This window comes from Halichoeres trimaculatus, unplaced genomic scaffold (assembly GCF_033239565.1).
Source record: "Halichoeres trimaculatus isolate MK-OKI-2021-1 unplaced genomic scaffold, fHalTri1.1 fHalTri1_scaffold_7, whole genome shotgun sequence".
Classification (NCBI taxonomy): Eukaryota; Metazoa; Chordata; class Actinopteri; order Labriformes; family Labridae; genus Halichoeres; species Halichoeres trimaculatus.
Window position 1 is genome coordinate 33,432,368 of NW_027437185.1, and position 12,585 is coordinate 33,444,952.

General features: G+C 40.1%; 1 protein-coding gene across 1 annotated transcript in view; it reads left to right on the forward strand.

Moving 5' to 3' along the window:
• The window catches only part of mgat4b (alpha-1,3-mannosyl-glycoprotein 4-beta-N-acetylglucosaminyltransferase B), a 139,660-nt gene that overhangs the window by 114,219 nt on the left and 12,856 nt on the right, over positions 1–12,585 (forward strand). The window contains exons 9-11 of the mRNA XM_074674161.1: positions 5,349–5,479; positions 8,537–8,644; positions 11,632–11,825. Of these exons, the coding sequence (XP_074530262.1) occupies positions 5,349–5,479; positions 8,537–8,644; positions 11,632–11,825 (433 nt within the window). The remainder of the gene's footprint in view (positions 1–5,348; positions 5,480–8,536; positions 8,645–11,631; positions 11,826–12,585) is intronic.

Below are 12,585 nucleotides of genomic sequence, written 5' to 3' on the forward strand. Positions count from 1 at the left end.
CTTCCTGTCTGTCTTAACCCGGTTACACACCTCTGTGTCCCTCTTGTCTGTTTCCTGAAGCTCCTCTTCTCTTTCACTCAGAGAAACACAGAAATGGAAATGAAAAGAGTTCATGTTCTTTTAAAGAGAATGGAAAATATAAGGAGCTGAGGTGTTTTGTTAAAGGGGCTGTGAGGAGTTTGAAAGTGATCTTTAAAAAGTCTCCCTTCTAGATATCTGCCTGATCATTATCCACACTTTAAAATGAGATTATCAGCGCCAATATTACTGGTTAAACAGTATTTTAAATTCCTACTTCTTGGCTCCCAGTTTGGGTCGACTAGGACTGGATTGATTTACGGCACGTCTAAGTCTCTATGACAACACCACGCCGGCTGATGAAGTTTAGTGTTTTTCTCTGCTGAAAACGATTTCTGTGATTAATTTTGTAGTGATGGTGGACACTGGAGCCTAACTGTCAGACAGAAAAAGGACAGAAGAGCAGAAGAAAGATAAACAGGAGAGAGATAGAGCACGAGCTAAAGGCTAAAAGGGCTAATCTGTTTTTGCTAATGTTCATTCCAACCCACATGCAGCACTCATTCTGCAGTGGTCTGTTCAAGGCTAATTAGCCTTTAGCTTTAGACACAACCAGGATTCACTAACGTTACACATAACGGCAGGGCTGGCCAAATCAGTCAGAGACCAAGACAGTGGTACTGCAGAGAGCCACGTCACACACGTGGTCTTACAAACACACTTCCTCTCACTCATAAACGAATTGTCATAAAATGAAAATCAATACATTTCCATTTTTCAAAGCGAGATTTATTGTGTTTGTGTGTTTAAATTTATACTAGAGAAGAGAAACTGAAACTTAAGTATCAATCCCAACTGATCCCAACATTGGCATCCATATTTATATAGATTAGATTGATCGGCACACCACTACTCATAACTATACATGTTTTTTTATGAATGGATCGAAGAGCCACACACCAAAAGGCAAAGAGCCACATGCGGCTCGCGAGCCACCCCTACATTACGGACTTGTCTTAGAGCACCAGGCTGCCAGCTGCTGACAGTGTTTACTTTGTGTCACGTTGGAGCATGGGGCTGCAGATCTCGCTAACATACAGCCAACTTGATGTCACATTTCAAACCGTTGTGCTACATAACTGTACTGATAAATACCTCACCTCAGCACGTTGTATTCAGTAAACAGTTGTCTTAAACAAATAAAATTTTTTGGGATCTGATCTCCATTTAATTCAAAATCAAACACACGCCTCACTAAAAGTAATTTATGACAGTGTGCGAAGACTGCGGGCCACAAGGTGGCGAGTTCAATCAAAACAGATCCTCTTCACAGCATCTTTAAAAGTATTAGTACAAACAAAGGTTGTAATAGTTAACTAAAACGAAACCAAAAACGAAAACTAAAATTTAAAATACATTGCAGTTAACTGAAACTAATAAAAACTAGAAAAGAAAACACAAACAATAAGTTAACTAAAACTGTATCTTGTGTTCACAAAACTAACTGAAACTAACCAAAATTAAAGACAAAATGTCCTTAGTTTTAGTTTCTGACAATATTAATAGCCTTTAGGATTTAAATTAATCTGACACATTTTCCAAACAAATTTTACGACAGTTTTTCGGCAGTTGTCAGTGCCGTACAGCACCATCATAGTGACGTACTGGGACGTGCTTGTTTCCTGCACTGACTGGCTGTGCGCTGTGCTGCAACCAAAAGTAGTGGAGCAATGAATCAGAGCATCTGTAATAGTTTAATTTCATGTGAGTCTGACTCTATTGTTACAGAGTCCAAGTTTCTGATCATTAAAGCTCATATTATATTGTTTTATATAATTTATGTTTTTATTATTTTTATATAATTTATGTTTATTTTAATTTGATGTAATTCAGGTTAACATTATTTTTATATAATACATGTTTATATTTTTCATATTAAGTTTATATTATTTTATTGTGTTTAAGGCAGCAACCAACAGTTCAGTATCAGCATTGACTGAGCAGTGAGCACTATGTTGGACTTGAAAATAAACAGTATTACGAAATATTTACGCTGACCTTTTTGAATCCTGCACCTGGTTAATAAGGTATGAAAAAACTAAAACTAAACTAAAACTAAGCCTTGTTGCAAAAATCAAAACTAAATCAAAACTAGAATATCTGCTCTAAAACTAATTAAAACTAAACTGTAATGGAAAAAAAATGTCAAAATCAACTAAAACTAAACTATAATGACAAATCCAAAACTATTCTAACCTTGGCACAAACATGGTATAAACTTTCCTTTTCCACGACTTCACAGGGTTAAAATACTGAACTCCCAAACCCAGCTCATATTTTCCTGGTAGAGAAACTCTGAGCTTCTCCTGAAGTCCACTCTGCAGACGTGACTTCAGTCATTATCCTCCAATGATTCCTGTTATCTGATCGATACGAAGCTGAGAGGAGCTGCAGCTCCCATCATGCTCTCCCTCTGTTTGGTTTCTGAACCAATTCGACTGCACAATATTCAGCCGTTGTTTTCATCCAATCTTTGGCATCACACAGCCTGTCGCTCTGCCAGCAGGGTTTGTTTGAAACTGGATTTGATGGAGAGATGAGAGAGCGATGAGAAAGTGATGAGAAAGAGAGGGGGAGTGATTTAAAGGGAGATGGAGGTGAATGTAGACGGAGGATAAAGCGATGGAGCCCAGCAGGGGTCTCGTCTCTGAGCTGGATGATGTTTGCGACTGTCTGAACACAGGAAACATCCCCTCCTCCTGTGACCTCACGAATCCTCCATGACCGGAGTCGCCTGCGAGCAGCGGCTGCTTTCACAAATTCATCAGGGTGGAGCTGACTCACTGAATTACATCAGACGGAGGAGCGAGCTGCGGCGCTGCGGGCCCTCTCTGTAATTCAGCTGTTCAAATTTGGGTTTTGCATTTGCTAAGTTTAGCCTCATTTACGTCTGCGGGGGAGGTTTTTAATTCTGTCGCCTCGTTGCACAATCAGCCCTGCAGAGGCTGAAACGTCCAAACAGATCAGGGCGGAGCTGAGGGGGAGCCGGAGCAGGAAGGAGCTTTCTCTTGGCCTTTCAATTCACCCTCATCATCGAGATGGTCTGCTCGGTTCAGATCCTGACCTTTAATTCCCAGAGAAAGCTCGCTCAGCTCAGCCCAACGCCGCCTTCAGACAGATTCAGGAACAAGTGGACTGAAAACGAACAACAGGCGCCCGGGCATCCCGCAGAGGAAGTCTGATTCAGCCTTTGATCGATATGAAAGTCTCCAGTAAGAGGAGATAAACAGCTGAGGTAGAAAATATCTGTGCAGTGTTTGATAACAAATCAAAGAAGTAAGAAGCCGGCTGACATAGAAGCAGCTGGAGAGAAATAAACTACAACTCCCAGGGTGCATTTCACTGACAGAAATCCAATTATGGAAGTTGTTTTGTGCTTCAAACCAACTCACTCTTACATACTGGAGGGCTTGAAGTTTTATTCAGTGATTGCTGAAGCAGTTAATGATTTCATTTTGCAGAAACTACCCTCCTGTGACCTTTGACCTTTTGGTGAGGTCCTATTTAGCTTAAACAAACTCACTTTTTTTGCAGTTTTATGTTGTAGTCGTCGAGAGTCTCTGCTATAGCCTGTACAACACTTACTATGAACACACAAATGTAAAACTGAAGTTTATAAAAAAACCCAGACAAGCTGCTAATGCAGTGTTGCTAACATTTAGCATATCATATGCTGACAACTTTTTGATGTTGTGTTACTTAAAATTAAAGTGAAATGGAAAAACAGTCACTTTTAGGGACATTAGCAAACCTTTAGATTAGAATTGCCACATGTGGGTGTATGGCCATACACTGCTAAATATGTTAGCATACTAACGGCTGTTAGCAGTTGCCTTTGTTTTCTCATCATATCACTCAGCCTATCAGACCTGTTGGCTTTGTCCTGAGCGTGTTAGCATGACATCACAGTCTTTGGCCAGTTTCTTTGAGGCGAGTATCATGTGATCATAACACTAGCTAGCTTTCCCTGGAGTCCACTAGCATGCTGTTGTTTTCCATGCATCTGTAAGCTTTAATCTTAGTACAGCATTAGCCTGCGCACTACAAGTGTTTAGCATTGGTCTCTTGATGCCTTTACCCACAGTGCACCTGGATGTTATTGGATGAATCTGTTTGCTCTGTATAGTAACATGGCCTGCTAGCATTAGCCAGTGTCCATTAGCATACTATCACAAACTTTGACTTTGTTGGATACAGCTTTACTCTGTAAGCATCTTAGCATAATTTGAAACTTGTTAGCAAAAGATCCCTTCAGTTAATTTATTTGACAGGACTTAGAGCTTGTTAGCTTATCATCTACCCGCTAGCTCACTACCTTGAGCTCTTTTGTCATATTTTGGCAACACTGTGTGAGGCTTATATCCAAACTTTTTCAGATGATCTTTTCTCACATATATTTTCAAGATGAGAAAGTTAAGGGCATGATTTTAAACAACTTACAATTGGAGAGTTAACAAAATTAGAGAATTTTGGATTAGCTTGCAAGCTAGCAGGCTTATTGCTAATAAAATCACCCATACGGCAACAGTTGACATTTTTCAGGCTGTGCAAGAAAAATTAACTCAATAAGCAAAAAGTTCATTGAGCTATCAGGGTTTTTTTTGTTTTTTTTTGTTTTGATTTTTTAAACAAGTTTTCATTTTCATCTGAAAAATAAATTCATAACATCTAATCCCTAAGAAGTCATTTTGAAAATAAAAAATAAAAATGAAGTTTGTTTTCCTTCTTCTTTTTTATTAAAGTTAAAGGTTTTTTTTTTTTTTTAAGTCAGCCAAAAACACAATGATTAGCTTGGGAAATTGAGATTTACATTTAGAACTAAAAAAAGAGTTTGTTGTCCTCTGTAAACATTAACTTTCAGTCTGTGATCAGAAAGTTTTTCTCAGACTCTGGTTGCTCTGAAACATTCGTTTACCCTTAAACCAAAGTCTGTGAGACGGGCAGAAACTACCAGAAACTCACTCACAGCTTGTTGGCTTCATGTAGATCTTTCCAAACTGAACCGGCAGCCTTTTACTAATTAGTTTGCAGTTTTCTGCCCTCGCAGACAAAATGAGCTTTTTGTGCCAGTTTCTTGTTAAACCCCACAGATGTCACTCATTAGTTGTGTAAATGAGAGTTTTTCATTCAGATTAATCTTCATTGTTGAATCATGTTGATTGTTTTGGAAAAGAAAATGAGGAATTAATCCAAAGTTTAATTTAATGAGACACTGGGAAGTTGTTTTTGTACAATGAGTGCTAACCAAACTTTCTCCTTTTCTCTTACAGGTAAGATGTTCAAGTCGTTGGACCTGTCGCTGATCGTGGAGTTCATGCTGATGTTCTACAAAGATAAACCCATCGACTGGCTGCTCGACCACATCATGTGGGTCAAAGTGTGCAATCCAGAGAAGGATGCGGTAAGTCCATAATGTGCTGATGTGCTGGTCTCCATTGTAAATAGATTTGTAGTCCAAGGTGTATTGACCAATCAGGTGTCAGCTGGAGAAACAGTCAGAGTTCTAGAATTCTGACATCAATGACAGAATTTAGAGGCAGGGTTCCGTCTTTGATCTTTGGAATTTAGAGGGAAAAAATGTGTTCTTTATAAAGGTCAGATCCACAAAAAATACCAGTGACCTTTATCCTCTTTGGTCAGATTCCATCAATCAAAAACTTTTGACGTTTAACAGCCTGAATTATGTTAATTTCACAAATTTAACAGACCTGTATCACAAGAAAATTAGTTTCTGTCTCAGCTTCATACTGCTGAAAGAAACCTGTGTGACAGTGTCACCAAAAAAGAAAGTTTAATTAAATGAGAGAAATATTACAGTGAATAAAATTAACAGAGGCGCAATCAACGAAATGAAGGGAAATGAAGGGTTGGTTTGATGTGTGATAAAAAATGAATCCCTGTAAGAAAAATGTAAAGATATGTTCGGGTACCTATTGTCACTATGTCTGAGTTTGGGTCTGAGTAAAAATTGAAAATGAGGCCGAAATTATAAAGGGAGGAAGATCGCGAGGGAAGAGACAATAGAACAGGCACTCCTGGAGTAAGGGCCTGAAAAGAAAGAAAAAGTAACAAGCTGAATTCTGAGATCAATGACAGAATTTAGAGGCAGGGTTCCGTCTTTGATCTTTGGAATTTAGAGGGAAAAAAAGTGTTCTTTATAAAGGTCAGATCCACAAAAAATACCAGTGACCTTAATCCTCTTTGGTCAGACTTCATCAATCAAAAACTTTTGACGTTTAACAGCCTGAATTATGTTAATTTCACAAATTTAACAGACCTGTATCACAAGAAAATTAGTTTCTGTCTCAGCTTCATACTGCTGAAAGAAACCTGTGTGACAGTGTCACCAAAAAAGAAAGTTTAATTAAATGAGAGAAATATTACAGTGAATAGAATTAACAGAGGCGCAATCAACGAAATGAAGGGTTGGTTTGATGTGTGATAAAAAATGAATCCCTGTAAGAAAAATGTAAAGATATGTTCGGGTACCTATTGTCACTATGTCTGAGTTTGGGTCTGAGTAAAAATTGAAAATGAGGCAGAAATTATAAAGGGAGGAAGATCGCGAGGGAAGAGACAATAAAACAGGCATTCCTGGAGTAAGGGCCTGAAAAGAAAGAAAAAGTAACAAGCTGTAACAAGCCAGAAAAAGGGTCAATAAACCCAAAAATAACGAAACGGAGGGTGGAGGGAGGTAACCTGGAGTGCATGCCAGGAGCAGAACGACCTGTGTGGGTTTACGTAACTCCAGGTGGTGAAATAATCTTTCTTTTGCCATTTTTCCTTGTATACCAGTGTTTTTTGTTGATCTAATCACAAATTTTTGGGTTGGGGTTTTTCCTTTCTGTGTGCATTACCTTTTTATTTTTTCAGAGGATTTTGGCGTTTTCTGTTTGTGGGCAACGTGGACAAAGACTGTGCCAAAGACAATTTGAACTGACTCAAGAGGGACAAGCAAGTTAATTTGTCGTTAGGTTTGGATTTTTATATCTAGGATTAGAAAAGACTGTGTTTGGGGCATTATTAGGGCAGATTTTTTGTTTGACTGTCATTACGCACCGGAAGCACAGGAGACCATTGCATTTATTTTGATTAAATAGTAAGCTTTTTGTTATTCAAATACTGTCTCCCAGGAGTCTTTTGGTTTCATTCGTTCAACATTATTATTTTTGTCTACTAAAATATGCTTTGTTGGCAGGGTTGCTCAGTTTCCTTAAAGTTTCCCCCTTGAGTTTTTTAACGCTGATTCGAAAAGGGTCGGGTTGTTACTCTGAATAAAGTCTCTGTGGCTTTGTTTACATATTATCATTAAACCTTTCATATTCGGAATATTAGCATATTAGCAATAGCAATAATATGCTCAGATTACATTTTTTTTAAAAAAACCAAAATTTCCCCTGGGTTCCTTCTTTTCTAACCTGAATATTTGGTCATGTATATGCGTATTGGGATATCCTTATCCAAAGAAACATTAATTTGTGTTCTGCACGTGTTTTATTTGCAAGGAATCTTGGTCTTTTGAGTTTTAATTGGGATACCATGTAAAAAGGAATAACCCTGTTTGCTCACACATGTAAACAGGTTTTTCCGAATGTTTCAGAAACCAAAGACCTTAACCCAAATATTGGCTGCATGTAAACGTAGCCTCTGTGTGACTTACTATTAACAGGGAAACTGAGACTCACCACAAACAGATGAGCAGACAACACTTGAGCAGACAAACTGTTGTCAAAGTGGAGTCTGCAAAACACTGACTGGTGGGTTAGGAAATCCATTCCATAATCAAAAACGATCTTTAATAGTAATATTAATTCATTATTGTGAAATTAAGTACAAAAATGGAGGTTCCGTTCTTTATATAACCATGTCAACAAAAAATGAGTGATCTGTTCTTCTTTGTTGGAGACCCCCGAGGTGACGAAGCCTAGATAAAGCAGCATCAGTTGTCATAGCAACATGTGTCAATAGATACACTGATTCTATACCAACCAGCTAATTTAAGTAACTTTGGCCTGTTTTGTTTGTTTTTGCATCGGCTTGTTTGTGTATTCCCACAGCAGGGGGTCCACTGATCTCCAGCACCACTATCTTGGGGGTCATTTTGGAGCGACAGCATTTACTGGAGCATCAGATTTCACTTTAGATCTCAACACATGGCTGCTTCTGTATCTGAGGTTAATTGAGCTGTAAAACCGGCAGAGCACAGGAAAAGAAATCTGAGGTTTATCTCTTCACGCCATGAGGTATGGAGTCATCGGACGGTAGCAGATGGATTCGAGATTGGTCAATTAGCAGCTAGTTTGAGATCAGAGACTTAAAATCCACCATCCTCAGATTCCTGCACAGGCTGTGGAGTAACGCTGACGGTCTGTGTTTCCTGCCAGGATATTTTGTTGTGTTTTGTTGAAGGATTAAAACCGATTATGTGTCTGTAAGGGTTTGTTTGTCTCTCCTTCAGAAACACTGTGACAGACAGAAAGCCAACCTGAGGATCCGGTTCAAACCCTCTCTCTTCCAACACGTCGGCACACACTCTTCCCTCGCGGGGAAAATACAGAAACTCAAGGTAATGAAGACGTGTGAGTGTGTGAGTGTGAGAGAGTGGTAACATCAGGTTTAATTTAAAGTCGCATTCATATTTATAGAAAGGGTCGAACATAAAGTACTGAGAAATATCTCAACCTTGCAGCGTTAAATTAATGAGACTGTAAGTCTTTTTTTATCGTACTTTTCTCTCAAGCCTACGACAGATTACTTTCCTGAATGGAGATCTTGAAAGAGTCCTTTAATGTTGTTTTCACACTGAACTGGAATCAAATTATTTTCTTACTTAATCCATCGTGTTGTGTATAGGGACCGATCCAACTTTTCTGGTCCTGATACTGATACCTGGGCTTTAGGTATTGACTGATACCAATCCTGATCCGATACCAGTGTTAAATGTTAACCTGCATGCTCTACTGTGGGATAAGACTGGTAAGGTTTTGAGTAGAGACAAAAATGAGTACATATGGAATTACTGAAGTTAATATTTATTTAAACTGTAAGTGTTAATATGTTCAACAGAAGTTTGGTTAAAAAATGCTTCAGAATTTATTGAAATGACTCTTTGATTGTAAAATCTCATACCTAGTAGATTAAATCACAATTCAACCTTAAGCCGCGTTTCCACCAAGCAGTCTGGTTCGGTTCAGTCCGGTTTGGCACGGTTTGGTACAGTTAAGCCTGATCCCGTTTGTGTTTCCACAGCAAACTGTGCACTCTCTTGGTAGGCAGCGTGTAAGCCGGATGCCAAAAGCCGCAGCTGTTAAATGACAGCGTGACGCGGTAGCAGCGCGACAAAGTTTACCCTGTTAATAAATCAAACAAAGAAGAAAAACGCGACACAGTAAACAAAGAGCATGGAAGACATGCAGCATTTCTCCCTCTCTGTGATTGTCATGTAGCTCTTTGATACGAAGTGCAATCAAGCTTTGTTTCAGAGAAGTCTGTGTGCCGCCAGGAGAAATACAGCTGCTGTTGCAGGATGAGTGAAGATTCTTTTAAACCAATCAACGGTCTGCAGTGTTGTAGCTCCACCTTCCGAGAGCGGATCGGTTCAGTCTGGCACCCATACAAAGGGGTCCCTAAAAGTGGAACGGCTCGTCTTAGTTATTTGGGGATCTGTACCGGGATAAGTCAGTGGAAATGCCACAAAAATTAGTTAGTTTCAAGTAGGGCTGAACAATTTATCGTTTTCAGATCAAAATCGCAATTTTAGACAATGCAATTTTGAGATCGCCAAAGCAGCAATTTTTTTGCAGCGCTCCTGACTGACTCAGGATCTGTTGTGTCAAGTATTATACACATTCTGTTTTACAAATTTGTGGACAATCTATATGTTAAAAGTGCTGGTAAGCAGGTCAACAACACAAAGCCTCTGTTTAGGAGTAGAAGTTGATGAAAACAGATTATTTATCATCACTACTGATGATTAAAAAATCGTGAATTGCAATATCTGCCAGTAAAATTAGATCTTTTCCTAAAATTCATCAGCCCTACATGTGAATATCCCAAAGCTTGATTTGAAGAAAATTGTGAATCGAAATGAAATCACAATATCTGCCAGAAAAATCGCAATTCAATCTTTTCTTAAAATCGTTCAGCCCTAGTTTCAAGTTTGGACCGATCGTTTCCCACTGATACCCAATCCAGCTTCTAGGGGCTGGATTGGGGCTGATACCCAATACCAGGATCGGACTGGTGCATCCCTAGTTGTGTAGTTGTGAGAACCCAAAGACGCCGATCTTTGGGGAGAGGAAGGATTTACTTTAAACTTTCTTTAAGGCCAAACTCACAATGAGAACCCACAGACCAAAAACCTTAATGACTCTCAGGAACAAGGCTTATGACTCTGCTAATAGCCCAATTCCACATTTGTTGGTGAATAAGACATCTTAAATTATGGGCTTTGACTGTGCCCGCCCTGCAGGATGGCTCAGACAGATCTACAGTTAGAATCATACCAGTTTAACAATTAGTAAAGGTTGTAGAGGTTTAAAGTTTTAACACCCTCCTCCATCATAAAGTCTGTTCTCAGCTCCAGCGCTGATCGTTGGCTTTTAATGCTATCATGGGCTGCGGATTCACTCAGCGCCTCTTCTGATCCCGTGTTGCTCTGTGACATATTTACGCTGCAGATGGAGCCTCTTCAGCTCTGAGTGGCAGACTGGTTGAACTGGTGAGCTGTCAAAGTAGGAACGTGAGGTTCACCGGGTTTATCAGGTTCAGTGGAAGTTCAGTCCAGCGTCTCTGGAGACACGAAGATTGAAAGCCTCTGCAGTCGACGACGATCAGACACAAACTGCAGAGCCTCTCAGCGGAGGCAGCCGCTCACAGCCCAACGCCTCGCCTCTGATTACTGTGTTAAGAGCGGAGCTGACTGCTGCTGCAATCTGCTCCCATCAATTGGATATCGATCCGGCCGTCACACACCAGCTGCTCCTCGATGTGGGGATTGAACCACAGAGGCCGAGGCTGCATGGGAGGCCAAACACAGCCATTACCCTGCAGCCTTAGATGCTCACCCTGGTTTAGTACGAAAATCAGCTCAGGGTTTCATCATGAGAGTGAAAGTAGGAAAATGAAAGTGGAAGGGAGAGTTGCTCATGTGTAGAGAGAGTTTAGCAAATAGATTTGTTTGATTGGGATAAAGTGCTGCAGAAAAACCCAAATCAAGAGAGAAATGAAGACTTTCTGAGTTATAAACGTTGGCAAAGAGATGAGTTATAAAACTAATGGTGATGTCATAGTTGTGTTATTTACTGAACCCTCATGTTTTATCACCACTGACCGGAAACAGGATTAGTCATCGAGGTCAGCTCCTTGAGGGGACAGTGACACCAGTCTGTGTGAAATACTGTCAGTGATCTAAGATGATGAACACTTAATGATGTTTTCCACTTCCTATTGACTCTCAGAGATTCAGAGAACACACTCCCTGATACCTGGATACACACCCCGTCTTTAGAATAAACACTGACGAAAATGACTCCATCATCGTTTCTCTTTCAGGATAAGGACTTTGGGAAACAGACCCTCCATAAAGGTCACGCCAACCCGCTGGCGGAGGTGACGACCAGCCTGAAGACCTACCAGCACTTCACTTTAGAGAAAGCCTACCTGGGAGAGGACTTCTTCTGGGCCTTCACACCTGTGGCTGGAGACTTCATACGGATACGATTCTTCACTCCAGTCCGCATCGAGAGGTTGGTACTTTTACTCAGATACAGTGGGGAAAATAAGTATTGAATGCGTCAACTTTTTTCTCATTACATTTATTTCCAAAGATGCAATTCAAACGAAATTTCTACCAGACATTGGTATAAACTCAAATAATTCACACATGAAAAGAAATCACAACGTTCAGGTCCAGAAATAATGATTATGTGGAATTAAGTACGATACCACAGGAACAAAGTATTGAACACACCATGGAAAGGCTGTATACTTTGGCAAGGAAATGCACCATACCACCTGAAATCTGTCACTAATTATTACTTGAACTTCCAATTAATGCAAACCAACATCAGCTGGGCCAGAGCAAATTGATGGTCCTATAAAAAAGATCGTTTATCACCAAGCAGTTAAATACCACGCACCTCATGATGGGTAAAGGCAAAGAGCTCTCTGAAGACATTCACAACCTGATTGTTGCTCAGCATCAGAATGGAACTGGTTACAGACTTATATCAAAGCACCTGAATATTCCAGTCAGCACCGTTGGGGCCATTATTCACAAGTGGAAGAAGCACCACCTTACCATCGACAGGCCACACACAGGGGCTCCTTGAAGATTTCTGACCAGGGAGTCAGAAAGATAGTCAGAAGAGGACTCAACGAGCCAAGGACCACCCTGAAAGTGCTCCAGAAAGACTTGGAGGCAGCAGGTACAATTGTTACAGAGAAAACAATGGGCAATGCACTCCACCACCATGGCCTCTACGGACGCTCAGCCCGCAAGACTCC